The sequence below is a fragment of the Bombina bombina genome, chromosome 1 (genome assembly GCF_027579735.1).
Source record: "Bombina bombina isolate aBomBom1 chromosome 1, aBomBom1.pri, whole genome shotgun sequence".
Taxonomy (NCBI): Eukaryota; Metazoa; Chordata; class Amphibia; order Anura; family Bombinatoridae; genus Bombina; species Bombina bombina.
This window is the reverse complement of record NC_069499.1, coordinates 1142729638-1142748253: the sequence shown is the minus strand read 5'-3', so window position 1 is coordinate 1142748253 and position 18616 is coordinate 1142729638. Positions and strand designations below refer to the sequence as shown.

At 40.2% G+C, this 18616-nt stretch overlaps 1 protein-coding gene across 4 annotated transcripts in view; it reads left to right on the top strand.

Annotated features, from left to right (window-relative positions):
• The window catches only part of STAT3 (signal transducer and activator of transcription 3), a 600544-nt gene that overhangs the window by 138261 nt on the left and 443667 nt on the right, over positions 1 to 18616 (top strand). For all 4 annotated transcript variants that reach the window (XM_053699116.1, XM_053699126.1, XM_053699099.1 and 1 more), the window contains exon 6: positions 13069 to 13150. In XM_053699116.1, coding sequence (XP_053555091.1) covers positions 13069 to 13150 — 82 coding nt within the window. The remainder of the gene's footprint in view (positions 1 to 13068; positions 13151 to 18616) is intronic.

Sequence of the window (18616 nt, the reverse complement as noted above, 5' to 3'; positions counted from 1 at the left end):
TCATTCCACTAGGGCTGTGGCTTCCACATGGGCCTTCAAGAACGAGGCTTCTGTTGATCAGATATGTAAGGCAGCGACTTGGTCTTCACTGCACACTTTTACTAAATTTTACAAATTTGATACTTTTGCTTCTTCTGAGGCTATTTTTGGGAGAAAGGTTTTGCAAGCCGTGGTGCCTTCCATCTAGGTGACCTGATTTGCTCCCTCCCTTCATCCGTGTCCTAAAGCTTTGGTATTGGTTCCCACAAGTAAGGATGACGCCGTGGACCGGACACACCTATGTTGGAGAAAACAGAATTTATGTTTACCTGATAAATTACTTTCTCCAACGGTGTGTCCGGTCCACGGCCCGCCCTGGTTTTTTAATCAGGTCTGATAATTTATTTTCTTTAACTACAGTCACCACGGTATCATATGATTTCTCCTATGCAAATATTCCTCCTTTACGTCGGTCGAATGACTGGGGAAGGCGGAGCCTAGGAGGGATCATGTGACCAGCTTTGCTGGGCTCTTTGCCATTTCCTGTTGGGGAAGAGAATATCCCACAAGTAAGGATGACGCCGTGGACCGGACACACCGTTGGAGAAAGTAATTTATCAGGTAAACATAAATTCTGTTTTCCTTGGCTCGGAGAGTCTCTGAGCTATCTGCCTTACAATGTGATTCTCCTTATCTGATTTTTCATGCAGATAAGGTAGTTCTGCGTACCAAACCTGGGTTTTTACCTAAGGTGGTTTCTAACAAGAATATCAATCAAGAGATTGTTGTTCCATCATTGTGTCCTAATCCTTCTTCAAAGAAGGAACGTCTTTTACATAATCTGGACGTAGTCCGTGCCTTAAAGTTTTACTTACAAGCTACTAAAGATTTTTGTCAAACATCTTCCCTGTTTGTCGTTTATTCTGGACAGAGGAGAGGTCAAAAAGCTTTGGCAACCTCTCTTTCCTTTTGGCTTCGGAGTATTATACGCCTAGCCTATGAGACTGCTGGACAGCAGCCCCCTGAAAGGATTACAGCTCATTCTACTAGAGCTGTGGCTTCCACCTGGGCCTTTAAAAATGAGGCCTCTGTTGAACAGATTTGCAAGGCCGCGACTTGGTCTTCGCTTCACACTTTTTCAAAATTTTCAAAATTTGATACTTTTGCTTCTTCGGAGGCTGTTTTTGGGAGAAAGGTTCTTCAGGCAGTGGTTCCTTCCGCTTAATCCATGCCTTGTCCCTCCCATCATCCGTGTACTTTAGCTTTGGTATTGGTATCCCATAAGTAATGGATGATCCGTGGACTGGATACACTTAACAAGAGAAAACATAATTTATGCTTACCTGATAAATTTATTAAACTTGTAGTGTATCCAGTCCACGGCCCGCCCTGTCATTTTGAGGCAGGTCTAAAATTTAATTAAACTACAGTCACCACTGCACCCTATGGTTTCTCCTTTCTCTGTTGGTTTCGGTCGAATGACTGGATATGGCAGTTAGGGGAAGAGCTATATAGCAGCTCTGCTGTGGGTGATCTTCTTGCAACTTCCTGTTGGGAAGGAGAATATCCCATAAGTAATGGATGATCCGTGGACTGGATACACTACAAGAGAAATACATTTATCAGGTAAGCATAAATTATGTTTTTTCTGAGGAGACTTGGTGTATCAGAACTGGCTGGGATTATTTCCCTGTATGGGAATGGGGTAAGCAGTAAAACCTATTTTAATACGAGGGGTGTTACTGGAGTCCCTATTTTATATTTATCATTAGTTGATATTTGGGCATTATGTGACATGGGAGACAATATAAAAAACAATGTTTTATGTTTTTTATTTTTGGCACTTAAAACTTATTGGTTTTATGCTTGAGGGTTATATTGTGTGTGTATTTTTACTTTAGTGCAAAACTGCATTTCCATGCGGTGTTGTTTGGGCCTACTCCAACTTTTGACCTTAAGGGGCGGAGCCTATTTTGGCGCAATTTCTTCAGGCTTAGCAGCAGCAAACAGTAACTCGGTGGCTCCTGGACTGTGTAGCTGGTCTGAAGGGTTGGAAACTTGATTCGAGTACCCTGGGGGCAGGTAGGCGCCACAGCAGAGCTGTGGCGAGGTGCAGAGTGTATTTTTATCTGTCTTTTGACTACATGTTGATATAAGTACTTCTAAAGCCTTATTTCTGCCCTTGCTTCTGGGTGCAGTAATTTTTGGATTAACCAACGATATTAATATAAATTTGGGAATAATTTAACGTTTTTTGTGCATTTTGGAAAAATTGTTCACTTTTTCTTTTCTTAAAGGCACAGTACACATTTTTTCTAATGTTTATTTTATGCTATAAATAAGTGTTTAAACGACTTTTGTGGTATTACTAGTCTGTTCAACATGTCTGATATTGATGTTTCTCATTGTTCTATGTGTTTAGAAGCTATTGTGCAACCCCCTCTAACATTGTGTAACTTTTTGTACTGAAAGGGCTTTACAATGTAAAAAGCATATTTTAAATAAAGTAAGTGTGCCTAGGGATGATTCCCAGTCTGAAGAGAATCAGGATATGCCATCCAATTCTCCCCAAGTGTCACAACCTTTTATGCCCACAAAAACAACGCCTAGTACTTCTAGTGCGTCTAATTCCTTTACTCTGCAGCAGATGGCTGCAGTTATGTTAACTACCCTTACAGAGGTATTGTCTAAATTACCAGTGTTGCAGGGTAAACACAGTAGGTCAAGTAGTAATGTAAATACTGAATCCTCTGATGCTTTATTAGCTATTTCCGATGTTCCCTCACAGTGCTCTGAGTTGGGGATTAGGGAATTACTGTCTGAGGGTGAAATTTCTGATTCAGGGAATGTTTTGCCTCAGACAGATTCGGATGCTATGTCATTAAAATTTAAGCTTGAACACCTCTGCCTGTTGCTTAGGGAGGTTTTAGCGACTCTGGATGATTGTGATCCTATTGCGATTCCTCCAGAGAAATTGTGTAAAATGGATAAATATTTGGAAGTTCCTACTTACACTGATGTTTTTCCGGTTCCTAAGAGAATTTCGGAAATTATTAGTAAGGAATGGGATAGACCAGGTATACAGTTTTCTCCCTCTCCTAATTTTAAGAAAATGTTTCCTATATCAGATACCATTCGGGACTCATGGTAAGCGGTCCCTAAGGTAGAGGGAGCTATTTCTTCCCTAGCTAAGCGTACTACTATACCCATTGAGGATAGTTGTGCTTTCAAGGATCCTATGGATAAGAAATGAGAGGGTCTACTAAAGAAATTATTTGTTAATCAGGAATTTCTTTTAAAACCTACGGCTTGCATTGTTCCAGTAACTACTGCAGCAGCTTTTTGGTTTGAGGCTCTAGAAGAGTCTCTTAAGGTTGAGACTCCATTTGATGACATTCTAGATAGAATTAAGGCTCTTAAGCTAGCTAATTCTTTTATTACTGATGCCGCTTTTCAAATTGCTAAATTAGCGGCAAAAAATGCAGGATTTGCTATTTTAGCACATAGAGCATTGTGACTCAAATCTTGGTCTGCTGATGTGTCATCAAAACATAAGCTTTTAACTATTCCCTTTAAAGGTAAGACCCTTTTTTTCTCTTGTATTTATGCATTTTTTTTTGATGTATCACATCTATATTGTATTGTGATCTTAGCCTCAATAAAAATAATAATAATAAAAAAAAGGTAAGACCCTTTTTGGGCCAGAATTGAAGGAGATCATTTCTGATATTACAGGAGGCCATGCCCTACCTCAGGATAGGTTGGTTAAAATGAGGGGTAAACAGAATAATTTTCGTTCCTTTCTGAACTTTAAAGGAGGACCCCCCGCTTCTTCTTCCATAAAGCAGCATGAAGGGGTGGCCCCCGATCCGGGACCGGATCTAGTAGGGGGCAGACTTTCTTTATTTGCTCAGGCTTGGGCAAGTGATGTTCAGGATTCCTGGGCACTAGAAATAGTAACCCTCTGTTATCAATTGGAATTCAAGGATTTTCTCCCAAGAGGGATATTTCATCTTTCAAAATTATCTGCAAACCAGATAAAGAGAGGCGTTCTTACGCTGTGTAAAAGACCTTTTTACTATGGGAGTAATCTGTCCTGTTCCAAAATTGGGACAGGGGTTTTACTCAAATCTATTTGTGGTCCCTAACAAAGAGGGAACGTTCAGACCCATTTTTGACATCAAGTGTCTAAACAAATTTCTAAGAATTCCATCATTCAAGATGGAGACAATTCGAACGATTTTGCCAATGATCCAGGAGGGTCAATATATGACTACCGTGGATTTGAAGGATGCTTACCTTCATATTCCAATCCACAAAGATCATCAAGGGTTTCTAAGGTTTGCCTTCTTGGACAAACTTTATCAGTTCGTGGCTCTTCCTTTCGGGTTGGCAACAGCACCCAGAATCTTCGCAAAGGTTCTAGGGTCTCTTTTGGCGGTTCTCAGATCGCAAGGGATAGCGGTGGGGCCTTATCTGGACGATATTCTGATTGAGGCGTTAACATATCATCTGACAAAATCTCACACAGACACAGTGTTGTCTTTTCTGAGAACTCACGGCTGGAAGGTGAACATAGAGAAGAGTTCACTTGTTCTACAGACAAGGGTTCCTTTTCTGGGAACTCTGATAGACTCGGTAGCCAGAAAATCAAAGATTTTGAATACTTGCCGAGCACTTCTGTCCATTCCTCGGCCATCAGTGGCTCAGTGTATGGAGGTAATGGTAGCGGCAATGGACATCGTTCCGTTTGCTCGCTTTCATCTCAGACCACTGCAACTGTGCAAGCTCGGTCAGTGGAATGGGGATTATGTGGATTTATCTCCAAAGATAATTCTGGATCAAGAGACCAGAAACTCTCTTCTTTGGTGGTTGTCGCCAGATCATCTGTCCCAGGGGACTTGTTTCCGCAGACCCTCGTGGGTGATAGTGACAACAGATGCCAGCCTTCTGGGCTGGGGTGCAGTTTGGAACTCCCTGAAGTCTCAGGGTGTTTGGACTCAGGTGGAGTCTCTACTTCCAATCAATATTCTGGAACTGAGAGCAATATTCAATGCGCTTCAAGCGTGGCCTCAGTTGGCTTTCGGCCAAATTCATCAGATTTCAGTCGGACAACATAACGACTGTGGCATATGTTAATCATCAGGGGGGATTAAGGAGTTCCTTAGCGATGATAGAAGTATCCAAGATAATCAGTTGGGCAGAGGCCCACTCTTGTCATCTGTCAGCGATCTACATCCCAGGGGTAGAGAACTGGGAAGCAGATTTTCCAAGTTGACAGACTTTTCATCTGGGGGAGTGGGAACTTCACCCGAAGGTATTTGCCTCATTCAATTCTCAGATGGGGCAGACCGGAATTGGTTTTGATGGCATCTCGTCAGAATGCCAAGCTTCCAAGATACGGATCCCGGTCAAGGGATCCTCAGGCCGAACTGATAGATGCCTTTGCAGTACCTTGGTTGTTCAGCCTAGCTTATGTGTTTCCGCCGTTTCCTCTCCTCCCACGCGTGATTGCTCGAATCAAACAGGAGAGAGCTTCAGTGATCCTGATAGCGCCTGTGTGGCCACGCAGGACTTGGTATGCGGATCTCGTGGACATGTCCTCTCTGCCACCGTGGAAGCTTCCATTGAGACAGGACCTTCTCATTCAAGGTCCTTTCCAACATCCAAATCTAATTTCTCTGCAACTGACTGCGTGGAGATTGAACACTTGATTTTATCGAAGCGAGGATTCTCTTTTTCAGTTATCAATACTTTGATACAGGCTAGAAAGCCTGTCACTAGAAAAATCTATCATAAGATATGGCGTAAATATCTTTTTGGTGTGTATCCAAGGGTTACTCATGGAGTAAAGTTAGGATTCCTAGGATTTTGTCTTTTCTCCAAGAAGGATTGGAGAAAGACTTATCAGCAAGTTCCTTAAAGGGACAAATTTCAGCTTTGTCAATTCTGTTTCACAAACGTTTGGCAAATGTATCAGATGTTCAGTCTTTTTCTCAGGCTCTATCTAGAATTAAGCCTGTATTTAGACCTATTACTCCTCCCTGGAGTATGAATTTAGTTCTTTGAGTTCTGCAAGGGGTTCAGTTTGAACCTATGCATTCCATAGATATTAAACTAATATCTTGGAAAGTTCTGGTTTTGGTTGCTATTTCTTCTGCTCGAAGAGTTTCTGAGCTTTCAGCATTACAGTGTGCTTCACCTTATCTCATATTTCATTCTGATAAGGTGGTTTTTACGTACCAAACCTGGGTTACTTCCTAGGGTTGTTTCGAATAAGAATATTAATCAGGAAATTGTTGTTCCTTCCTTGTGTCCTAATCCTTCTTCTAAGAAGGAGCGTCTGTTAAGTAACTTGGACGTGGTCCGTGCCTTAAAGTTTTACTTACAGGCAACTAAGGATTTCTTTCATCTAATTAGCAAGAGTCCATGAGCTAGTGACGTATGGGATATACATTCCTACCAGGAGGGGCAAAGTTTCCCAAACCTCAAAATGCCTATAAATACACCCCTCACCACACCCACAAATCAGTTTTACAAACTTTGCCTCCTATGGAGGTGGTGAAGTAAGTTTGTGCTAGATTCTACGTTGATATGCGCTCCGCAGCAGGTTGGAGCCCGGTTTTCCTCTCAGCGTGCAGTGAATGTCAGAGGGATGTGAAGGGAGTATTGCCTATTTGAATTCAATGATCTCCTTCTACGGGGTCTATTTCATAGGTTCTCTGTTATCGGTCGTAGAGATTCATCTCTTACCTCCCTTTTCAGATCGACTATATACTCTTATTTATATACCATTACCTCTGCTGATTTTTGTTTCAGTACTGGTTTGGCTTTCTACAACATGTAGATGAGTGTCCTGGGGTAAGTAAATCTTATTTTCTGTGACTCTCTAAGCTATGGTTGGGCACTTTTTTATAAAGTTCTAAATATATATATTCAAACATTTATTTGCCTTGACTCAGGATGTTCAACATTCCTTATTTCAGTTTCAGTTTCATATTTGGGATAATGCATATGAATAAATCAATTTTTTTCTTACCTTAAAAATTTGACTTTTTTCTTGTGGGCTGTTAGGCTCGCGGGGGCTGAAAATGCTTCATTTTATTGCGTCATTCTTGGCGCGGACTTTTTTGGCGCAAATTTTTTTTTTCTGTTTCCGGCGTCATACGTGTCGCCGGAAGTTGCGTCATTTTTGACGTTCTTTTGCGCCAAAAGTGTCGGCGTTCCGGATGTGGCCTCATTTTTGGCGCCAAAAACATTTAGGCGCCAAATAATGTGGGCGTCATTTTTGGCGCTAAAAAAATATGGGCGTCACTATTGTCTCCACATTATTTAAGTCTCATTTTTTATTGCTTCTGGTTGCTAGAAGCTTGTTCACTGGCATTTTTTTCCCATTCCTGAAACTGTCATTTAAGGAATTTGATCAATTTTGCTTTATATGTTGTTTTTTCTATTACATATTGCAAGATGTCCCGTGTTGAAACTGAGTCAGAAGATACTTCTAGAAAATCGCTGCCTGGGGCTGGAACTACCAAAGCTAAGTGTATCTACTGTAAACTTATGGTATCTGTTCCTCCAGCTGTTGTTTGTACTGTTTGTCATGACAAACTTGTTAATGCAGATAATATTTCCTTTAGTACTGTTACATTACCTGTTGCTGTTCTGTCAACATCTAATACTCAGAGTGTTCCTGTTAACATAAGAGATTTTGTTTCTAAATCCATTAAGAAGGCTATGTCTGTTATTCCTCCTTCTAGTAAACGTAAAAAGTCTTTTAAAACTTCTCATTTTTCAGATGAATTTTTAAATGAACATCATCATTCTGATTCTGATAATGGTTCTTCTGGTTCAGAGGATTCTGTCTCAGAGGTTGATGCTGATAAATCTTCATATTTATTTAAAATGAAATGTATTCGTACTTTACTTAAAGAAGTCCTAATTGCATTAGAAATTGAGGATTCTGGTCCTCTTGATACTAAATCTAAACGTTTAGATAAGGTTTTTTAAATAATCTGTAGTTATTCCAGAAGTTTTTCCTGTCCCTAGTGCTATTTCTGAAGTAATTTCCAGGGAATGGAATAATTTGGATAATTCATTTACTCCGTCTAAAAGTTTTAAGCAATTATATCCTGTGCCATCTGACAGATTAGAGTTTTGGGACAAAATCCCTAAAGTTGATGGGGCTGTCTCTACTCTTGTTAAGCGTACTACTATTCCTACGGCAGATGGTACTTCCTTAAGGATCCTTTAAATAGGAAAATTGAATCCTTTCTAAGAAAAGCTTACTTGTGTTCAGGTAATCTTCTTAGACCTGCTATATCTTTAGCGGATGTTGCTGCAGCTTCATCTTTTGGTTAGAAGCTTTAGCGCAACAAGTAACAGATCATAATTCTCATAGCATTTTTATTCTTCAACATGCTAATAATTTTATTTGTAATGCCATCTTTGATATCATTAGAGTTGATGTCGGGTATATGTCTCTAGCTATTTTTAGCTAGAAGAGCTTTATGGCTTAAGTATTGGAATGCTGTTATGTCTTCTAAGTCTACTCTGCTTTCCCTTTCTTTCCAGGGTAATAATCGTTTTGTCACAACAAGGAACAAAAACCTGATCCTTCATTTGGATCAATTACGTTCACAATCTTTGGATTCAGAACATTGTTTCAGAAGGGTACAGAATTGGCTTCAAGATAAGGCCTCCTGCAAAGAGATTTTTTCTTTCCCGTGTCCCAGTAAACCCAGCGAAGGCTCAAGCATTTCTGAAATGTGTTTCAGATCTAGAGTTGACTGGAGTAATTTTGCCAGTTCATTGTACCAAAGAAGGAAAATTCCTTCAGACCAGTTCTGGATCTAAAAATATTGAATTGTTATGTAAGGATACCAACATTCAAAATGGTAACTGTAAGGACTATCCTGCCTTTTGTTCAACAAGGGCATTATATGTCTACTATAGATTTACAGGATGCATATCTGCATATTCCGATTCATCCAGATCACTATCAGTTTCTGAGATTCTCTTTCCTAGACAAGCATTACCAGTTTGTGGCTCTGCCGTTTGGCCTAGCTACAGCTCCAAGAATTTTTACGAAGGTTCTCGGTGCCCTTCTGTCTGTAATCAGAGAACAGGGTATTGTGGTATTCCTTATTTGGACGATATCTTGGTACTTGCTCAGTCTTCACATTTAGCAGAATCTTATTCGAATCGACTTGTGTTGTTTCTTCAACATCATGGTTGGAGGATCAATTTACCAAAAAGTTCATTGATTCCTCAGACTTAGGTAACCTTTTTAGGTTTTCAGATAGATTCAGTATCCATGACTCTATCTTTGATAGACATGAGACGTCTTAAGTTGATATCAGCTTGTCGAAACCTTCAGTCACAATCTTTCCCTTCGGTAGCCTTATGCATGGAAATTCTAGGTCTTATGACTGCGGCATCGGACGCGATCCCCTTTGCTCGTTTTCACATGCGGCCTCTTCAGCTCTGTATGCTGAACCAGTGGTGCAGGGATTACACAAAGATATCTCAATTAATATCTTTAAAACCGATTGTACGACACTCTCTGACGTGGTGGACAGATTACCATTGTTTAGTTCAGGGGGCTTCTTTTGTTCTTCCGACCTGGACTGTAATTTCAACAGATGCAAGTCCTACAGGTTGGGGAGCTGTGTGGGGGTCTCTGACAGCACAAGGGGTTTGGGAATCTCAGGAGGTGAGATTACCGATCAATATTTGGAACTCCGTGCAATTTTCAGCTCTTCAGTCTTGGCCTCTTCTAAAGAGAGAATCGTTCATTTGTTTTCAGACAGACAATGTCACAACTGTGGCATACATCAATCATCAAGGAGGGACTCACAGTCCTCTGGCTATGAAAGAAGTATCTCGAATTATGGTATGGGCGGAATCCAGCTCCTGTCTAGTTTCTGCGGTTCATATCCCAGGTATATACAATTGGGAAGCAGATTATCTCAGTCGCCACACGTTTCATCCGGGCGAATGGTCTCTTCTCCCAGAGGTATTTCTTCATTGTTCAAATATGGGGTCTTCCAGAAATAGATCTGATGGCTTCTCATCTAAACAAGAAACTTCCCAGGTATCTGTCCAGATCCAGGGATCCTCAAGCGGAAGCAGTGGATGCATTGTCACTTCCTTGGAAGTATCATCCTGCCTATATCTTTCCGCCTCTAGTTCTTCTTCCAAGAGTAATCTCCAAGATTCTGAAGGAATGCTAATTTGTTCTGCTGGTGGCTCCAGCATGGCCTCTCAGGTTTTTGGTATGCGTATCCTGTCCGGATGGCTTCTTGCCAACCGTGGACTCTTCCGTTAAGACCAGACCTTCTGTCACAAGGTCCTTTTTTCCATCAGGATCTCAAATCCTTAAATTTAAAGGTATGGAGATTGAACTCTTGATTCTTAGTCAAAGAGGTTTCTCTGACTCTGTGATTAATACTATGTTACAGGCTCGTAAATCCGTATCTAGGGAGATATATTATAGAGTCTGGAAGACTTATATTTCTTGGTGTCTTTCTCATCTTTTTTCCTGGCATTCATTTAGAATTCTGAGAATTTTACAGTTTCTTCAGGATGGTTTGGATAAAGGTTTGTCTGCAAGTTCCTTGAAAAGACAAATCTCTGCTCTTTCTGTTCTTTTTCACAGAAAGATTGTTAATCTTCCTGATATTCATTGTTTTGTACAAGCTTTGGTTCGTATAAAACCTGTCATTAAGTCAATTTCTCCTCCTTGGAGTTTGAATTTGGTTCTGGGGGCTCTTCAAGCTCCTCCGTTTGAACCTATGCATTCTTTGGACATTAAATTACTTTCTTGAAAAGTTTTGTTCCTTTTGGCCATCTCTTCTGCCAGAAGAGTTTCTGAATTATCTGCTCTTTCTTGTGAGTCTCCTTTTCTGATTTTTCATCAGGATAAGGCGGTGTTGCGAACTTCTTTTATATTTTTACCTAAGGTTGTGAACTCTAACAACATTAGTAGAGAAATTGTGGTTCCTTCATTATGTCCTAATCCTAAGAATTCTAAGGAGAAATCATTGCTTTCTTTGGATGTAGTTAGAGCTTTGAAATATTATGTTGAAGCTACTAAGAATTTCCGAAAGACTTCTAGTCTATTTGTTATATTTTCCGGTTCTAGGAAAGGTCAGAAGGCTTCTGCCATTTCTTTGGCATCTTGGTTGAAATCTTTAATTCATCATGCTTATGTCGAGTCGGGTAAAACTCCGCCTCAAAGGATTACAGCTCATTCTACTAGGTCAGTTTCTACTTCCTGGGCGTTTAGGAATGAAGCTTCGGTTGTTCAGATTTGCAAAGCAGCAACTTGGTCTTCTTTGCATACTTTTTCTAAATTCTACCATTTTGATGTGTTTTCTTCTTCTGAAGCAGTTTTTGGTAGAAAGTACTTCAGGCAGCTGTTTCAGTTTGATTCTTCTGCTTATAATTTCAGTTTTTTTCATTATAAGTTTTAAACTTTGTTTGGGTGTGGATTATTTTCAGCGGAATTGGCTGTCTTTATTTTATCCCTACCTCTCTAGTGACTCTTGCGTGGAAGATCCACATCTTGGGTAGTCATTATCCCATACGTCACTAGCTCATGGACTCTTGCTAATTACATGAAAGAAAACATAATTTATGTAAGAACTTACCTGATAAATTCATTTCTTTCATATTAGCAAGAGTCCATGAGGCCCACCCTTTTTTGTGGTGGTTATGATTTTTTTGTATAAAGCACAATTATTCCAATTCCTTATATTTATGCTTCGCACTTTTTTTCTTATCACCCCACTTCTTGGCTATTCGTTAAACTGATTTGTGGCTGTGGTGAGGGGTGTATTTATAGGCATTTTGAGGTTTGGGAAACTTTGCCCCTCCTGGTAGGAATGTATATCCCATACGTCACTAGCTCATGGACTCTTGCTAATATGAAAGAAATTAATTTATCAGGTAAGTTCTTACATAAATTGTTTTCCGTCAATCATCTTCATTATTCACTGTTTATTCTGGAAAGCGTAGGGGTCAGAAAGCTACGGCTACCTCTCTTTCTTTTTGGCTGAGAAGTATCATCCGCCTGGCATATGAGACTGCTGGACAGCAGCCTCCTGAAAGAATTACGGCTCATTCTATTAGGGCTGTGGCTTCCACATGGGCTTTTAAAAACGATGCATCTGTGGAACAGATTGGTAAGGCTGCGACTTGGTCGTCCCTTCACACTTTTTACAAATTTTACAAATTTGATACTTTTGCTTCTTCTGAGGCTATCTTTGGGAGAAAGGTTCTTCAAGCAGTGGTGCCTTCCGTTTAGGTTCCTGTCCTGTCTTGTCCGTCCCTTTCATCCGTGTCCTATTGCTTTGTTATTTGTTTCCCACAAGTAAGGATGAAATCCGTGGACTCGTCATATCTTTGTAAAAGAAAATTAAATTTATGCTTACCTGATAAATTCTTTTACGATATGACGAGTCCACGGCCCACCCTGTTCTTTTTAAGACGGTTTTTCTTTATATTTTTTGTAAACTTCAGTCACCTCTGCACCTTTTTAGCCTTTCCTTTTTCTCTTTCTATACCATCGGCTCTGCTGTGGTGCTGTTTGCCACTTCCTGTTAGCAGGAGGTTAATATCCCAAAAGTAAGGATGAAATCCGTGGACTCGTCATATCGTAAAAGAAAGTAATTTATCAGGTAAGCATAAATTTAGCTTTTATGTGTTTAACCCGTGTAGGTTAAATACATATTCAAAGTAGTGCTCCTGTGCTACTCTATATGAGGATACAATTTGGGGGCCAATCAGGGTCAGGCATACATAAGTATGTATCAGTCACTGGCTGTTTCCTCATCTAGGGCAGAAAGGGGTTCTTCCAGGAGTTTAACATTTATGCATTTAACCCTTTTTTAAGAAGTTAAACACATAGTAAAACAGGGAATATATTTTTACAGCATAATGTATTCTATTTTTTCAGTAGACTGTCCCTTTTTTAAAGAAGTGTTTTACATGCTGTGCTTTAGTTTAGTGGAAGCTTAGTGGAGTCCTGAATATTAAAACCAAGTAATCCTGTTAATCCACAATCTAATTGATTCATAAATGTTGCAGGATCTCGAGCAGAAAATGAAAGTTGTGGAAAACCTGCAAGATGATTTTGATTTTAACTACAAAACTCTAAAAAGTCAAAATGGTGAGTAATATAAAACTTACTCTTTTTCTATCAATATTTTTTATTATATACAATGGAAGGGTTAGTCTACTATGTATAAACCTTATCTAGATGTGCAGAAGTAATGTGTGCAATGGAGGGCCTTATTAGTTTTACTTGCTCATGTTTTGTAAGAGGGGGAAGGCATATTACTTGCAGTAGAATCCAAAGTGTCCTAAAGATTAATTTATTTTTGTTAGTTTTAGCCTTAGTCCGTAGAGAGAGTAACTTCATATTTGAAAGCTTAGGACACTCTTTTTGTGGGGACAAATGGAAAATATTAAAGACTACTTAGAGAGCCGAGAAGGTGTAGGAAGAACACGGCAAGAGACCAGAGCAGACATTCTGAGTGTAATGAACATTGTTCGTCATTGTTTTGTAGGACTCTCCCACATGCTGCAGCATTTACTTGTGCCGAGTCATTCCAAGTGAAACTGAAAGCAGATTAGGCTGCTGGCCATTTTGGGTACTTCCTATATACTTTAGATGTTTAAAGCTGAAAATGATTTTCATAATATAGCTTATACATGCACGCTAAAGTTAGTTTTATATCCTTTCTTAATACTTTTGTATACATAGTACCCTCAGAAATATAGTATAGTACTGCAATCAGAAAGTCTATAATGTACTTAAAAACAACAAATATTACCTGTTATTTGAAACTTAAACAAGAAATAAACAAAAACACTGGCACAGAAAAATTGTGACTTAGACGAGGAAGAAATGAGTAAGTTTTGATCATTTTAATAAAAAAAAATTTTGGATTAAAAAGATCTGGTTTTGGAATTCCGGATTTGTACCGGTATATACATGTTGACTTTTGTTCTCTTAAAGGGATAGAAAGGTCAAAATTGAAATGTGCATTGGGGTATTTCAATTTTGTATATAAACCTTTTTTACAGCATGGTTCCATTAGCAATAATGATTCTGGTAAAAATGAATTCAGTGACATATGCTGTGAGTGCCCCATTCACCAGTATACATGTGCTTTAGTGCCCTGTGCACCAGCATTTAAACACCACACCTTCTCAGAGTCAACTGTCTTCACTGGCACATTACACACCATTGCCAGCTCTCAGAGCAGGCATGGTGTTTGAATCCTTATGCTCTAGTCTAATGGAAGTATATTTCAAAAATGCTTTGTTTTAAAATTGAAATGCACCCATGCACAGTTTAGTTTTAACTGCTCTCTGCTTTTCACTGCGCTTTTCTCTTCTGCTATGTGTGCTGGTGGATTTCATAACACATTTTTCTTCCTGTTTTATTATTTCACTTCACTCTTAAATCTGCAAAAAGCTGTTTTTTTTTTAAAGTTGCATTACCTTCCACCTCTTTTAACCCTGCTGAGCCATTTCCACCACTGTGCTGGGCTGTTTTGAGGTTTCTGCTTGTTTCACACATGTAGCCCTTACAGTAGGTCATTTTCATTGAGAAACCATCACACTATACCATTTATTTTATGTACTGTATATATCATGAGGATTGTACAATAAACGCACGGCATGATTTAATTTGTGATGCAGTCTTTGATATCCCCAAAATTGATGTCAAAAATATGTCAATTTCTCCAACATAGGTGTGTCCGGTCCACGGCGACATCCTTACTTGTGGGATATTCTCTTCCCCAACAGGAAATGGCAAAGAGCCCAGCAAAGCTGGTCACATGATCCCTCCTAGGCTCCGCCTTCCCCAGTCATTCTCTTTGCCGTTGTACAGGCAACATCTCCACGGAGATGGCTTAGAGTTTTTTGGTGTTTAAATGTAGTTTTTATTCTTCAATCAAGAGTTTGTTATTTTAAAATAGTGCTGGTATGTACTATTTACTCTGAAACAGGAAAGAGATGAAGATTTCTGTTTGTAAGAGGAAAATGATTTTAGCAACCGTTACTAAAATCGATGGCTGTTTCCACACAGGACTGTTGAGAGGAATTAACTTCAGTTGGGGGAAACAGTGAGCAGACTTTTGCTGCTTGAGGTATGACACATTTCTAACAAGACTCGGTAATGCTGGAAGCTGTCATTTTCCCTATGGGAACCGGTAAGCCATTTTCTTAGTTTAAGTAAAAGAATAAAGGGCTTCATTAGGGCTTAAAAAACTGGTAGACATTTTTCTTGGCTAAAACGATTACTTTACTAAGTATATTCGGCAGATTATTACTTTTAATAGTTGTTAAATCTTGGGGATTGTTTTAATAAAAACGGCAGGCACTGTATTGGACACCTTTTTCACTGGGGGCCTTTTCTAGTCATAGACAGAGCCTCATTTTCGCGCCTCTAATGCGCAGTTGTTTTTGGAAAGCATGGCATGCAGATGCATGTGTGAGGAGCTAAGAACCACTGAAAAAGCTTATAGAAGGCATCATTTGGTATCGTATTCCCCTTTGGGCTTGGTTGGGTCTCAGCAAAGCAGATACCTGGGACTGTATAGGGGTTAAATGTAAAAACGGCTCCGGTTCCGTTATTTTAAGGGTTAATGCTTTCAAATTTGGTGTGCAATACTTTTAAGGCTTTAAGTTACTGTGGTGAAATTTTGGTGAAATTTGAACAATTCCTTCATACTTTTTCACATATTCAGTAATAAAATGTGTTCAGTTTGAAATTTAAAGGGACAGTAACGGTTTTATTGTAAAACGTTTTTTTGTGCTTTGTTGACAAGTTTAAGCCTGTTTAACATGTCTGAACCATCAGATAACGATGTTCTATATGTATGAAAGCCAATGTGTCTCCCCATTTAAATATATGTGATATATTTGTGTCATAATGTCCAAACAAAGTAGGGATAATAATGCCATAGATATGATATTGCCCAAGATGATTCCTCTGAGGGGAGTAAGCATGGTACTGCATCATCCCCTTCTGTGTCTACACCAGTTTTGCCCACACAAGAGGCCCCTAGTACATCTAGTGCGCCAATACTTATTACCATACAACAATTAAGGGCTGTAATGGATAATTCTATTGCATGCATTTTTTCCAAAATGCCTACTTATCAGAGAAAGCGTGATTGCTCTGTTTTAAACACTGAAGAGCAAGAGGACGCTGATGATATCTGTTCTGACATACCCTCACACCTATCTGAAGGGGCCAGGAGGGAGGTTTTGTCTGAGGGAGAAATTTCAGATTCAGGGAAAATTTCTCAACAAGCAGAACCTGATATTGTAACTTTTAAATTTAAATTTCAACATCTCCACGCACTACTTAAGGAGGTATTATCTACTCTGGATGATTGTGACAATTTGGTCATTCCAGAGAAATTAGGTAAGATGGACAAGTTCCTAGAGGTTCCGGTGCCCCCCGATGTTTTTCCTATACCCAAGCGGGTGGCGGACATAGTAAATAAGGAGTGGGCAAGGCCCGGCATACCTTTTGTCCTCCCCCTATATTTAAGAAATTAGTTCCTATAGTCGACCCCAGAAAGGACTTATAGCATACAGTCCCCAAGGTCGAGGGGGCGGTTTCTACTCTAAACAAACGCACTTCTATTCCTATAGAAGATAGTTGTGCTTTCAAGATCCTATGGATTAAAGGTTAGAGGGTTTGCTTAAAAAGATGTTTGTTCAGCAAGGTTACCTTCTACAACCAATTTCATGCATTGTTCCTGTCACTACAGCTGCGTGTTTCTGGTTCGAAGAACTAGAAAAGTCGCTCAATAAAGAATCTTCGTACGAGGAGGTTTTGGACAGAGTTCAAGCTCTTAAATTGGCTAACTCTTTTTTATTTTAGATGCCGCTTTGCAATTAGCTAGATTAGCGGCAAATAATTCAGGGTTTGCTATCGTGGCGCGCAGAGCGCTTTTGCTTAACATCCCTTTCAAGGGGAAAACGCTGTTTGGCCCTGACTTGAAAGAGATTATTTCAGACATCACTGGGGGAAAGGGCCACGCCCTTCCTCTGGATAGGTCTTTTAAGGCTAAAAAGAAGCCAAATTTTCGTCCCTTTCGCAGAAACGGACCAGCCTCAAATTCTACACCCTCTAAGCAAGAGGGTAATACTTCTCAAACCAAGCCAGCCTGGAGGCCGATGCAAGGCTGGAACAAGGGTAAGCAGGCCAAGTCACCTGCCACTGCTACCAAAACAGCATGAAGTGTTGGCCCCCGATCTGGGAAGGATCTGGTGGGGGGCAGACTTTCTTTCTTTGCTCAGGCTGGGGCAAGAGATGTTCAGGATCCTTGGGCGCTAGAAATAGTTTCTCAAGGTTATCTCCTGGAATTCAGGGAACTACCCCCAAGGGGAAGGTTCCACGGGTCTCAATTATCTTCGAACAGGCATTCTTACACTGTGTAGAAGACCTGTTAAGCATGGGAGTGATTCATCCTGTTCCATTAGGAGAACAAGGGATGGGTTTTTACTCCAACCTGTTCATAATTCCCAAAAAAGAGGGAACATTCAGACCTATTTTAGATCTCAAGATTCTAAACAAGTTTCTAAGGGTTTCATCATTCAAAATGGAAACCATTCGAACGATCCTTCCTACTATCCAGGAAGGTCAATTCATGACCACGGTGGACTTAAAGGATGCGTACCTACGTATTCCTATCCACAAGGAACATTTTCGGTTCCTAAGGTTCGCCTTTCTGGACAAGCATTACCTGTGGCACTTCCATTCGGATTAGCCACTGCTCCAAGGATTTTCACAAGGGTACTAGGGTCCCTTCTAGCGGTGCTAAGACCAAGGGGCATTGCAGTAGTACCTTACTTGGACGACATCCTGATTCAAGTGTCGTCTCTGTCAAAAGCAAGGGCTCATACGGACATTGTCCTAGCCTTTCTCAGATCTCACAGGTGGAAAGTGAACATAGAAAAAAGTTCTCTGTCCCCGTCAACAAGAGTTCCCTTCTTGGGAACAATAATAGTTTCCTTAGAAATTAAGGTTTTTCTGACAGAGGCCAGAAAATCAAAACTTCTAAGCTCTTGTCAGGTACTTCATTCTGTTCTTCTTCCTTCCATAGCGCAGTCCATGGAAGTAATAGGTTTGATGGTTGCGGCAATGGACATAGTTCCTTTTGCACGAATTCATCTAAGACCATTGCACCTGTGCATGCTCAGACAGTGGAATGGGGATTATACAGACTTGTCTCCGACGATACAAGTAGATCAAATAACCAGAGATTCACTCCGTTGGTGGCTGACCCTGGACAACCTGTCACAGGGAATGAGCTTCCGCAGACCAGAATAGGTCATTGTCACGACCGACGCCAGTCTGGTGGGCTGGGGCGCGGTCTGGGAACCCCTGAAAACTCAGGGTCTATGGTTTCGGGAAGACTCTCTTCTCCCGATAAACATAATGGAACTGAGAGCGATATTCAATGCTCTCAAGGCTTGGCCTCGACTAGCAAAGGCCAAATTCATAAGGTTTCAATCAGACATCATGACGACTGTTACATATATCAACCATCAGGGGGTAACAAGGAGTTCCCTGGCGATGGAGGAGCATCCGGGGGAGTGGGAA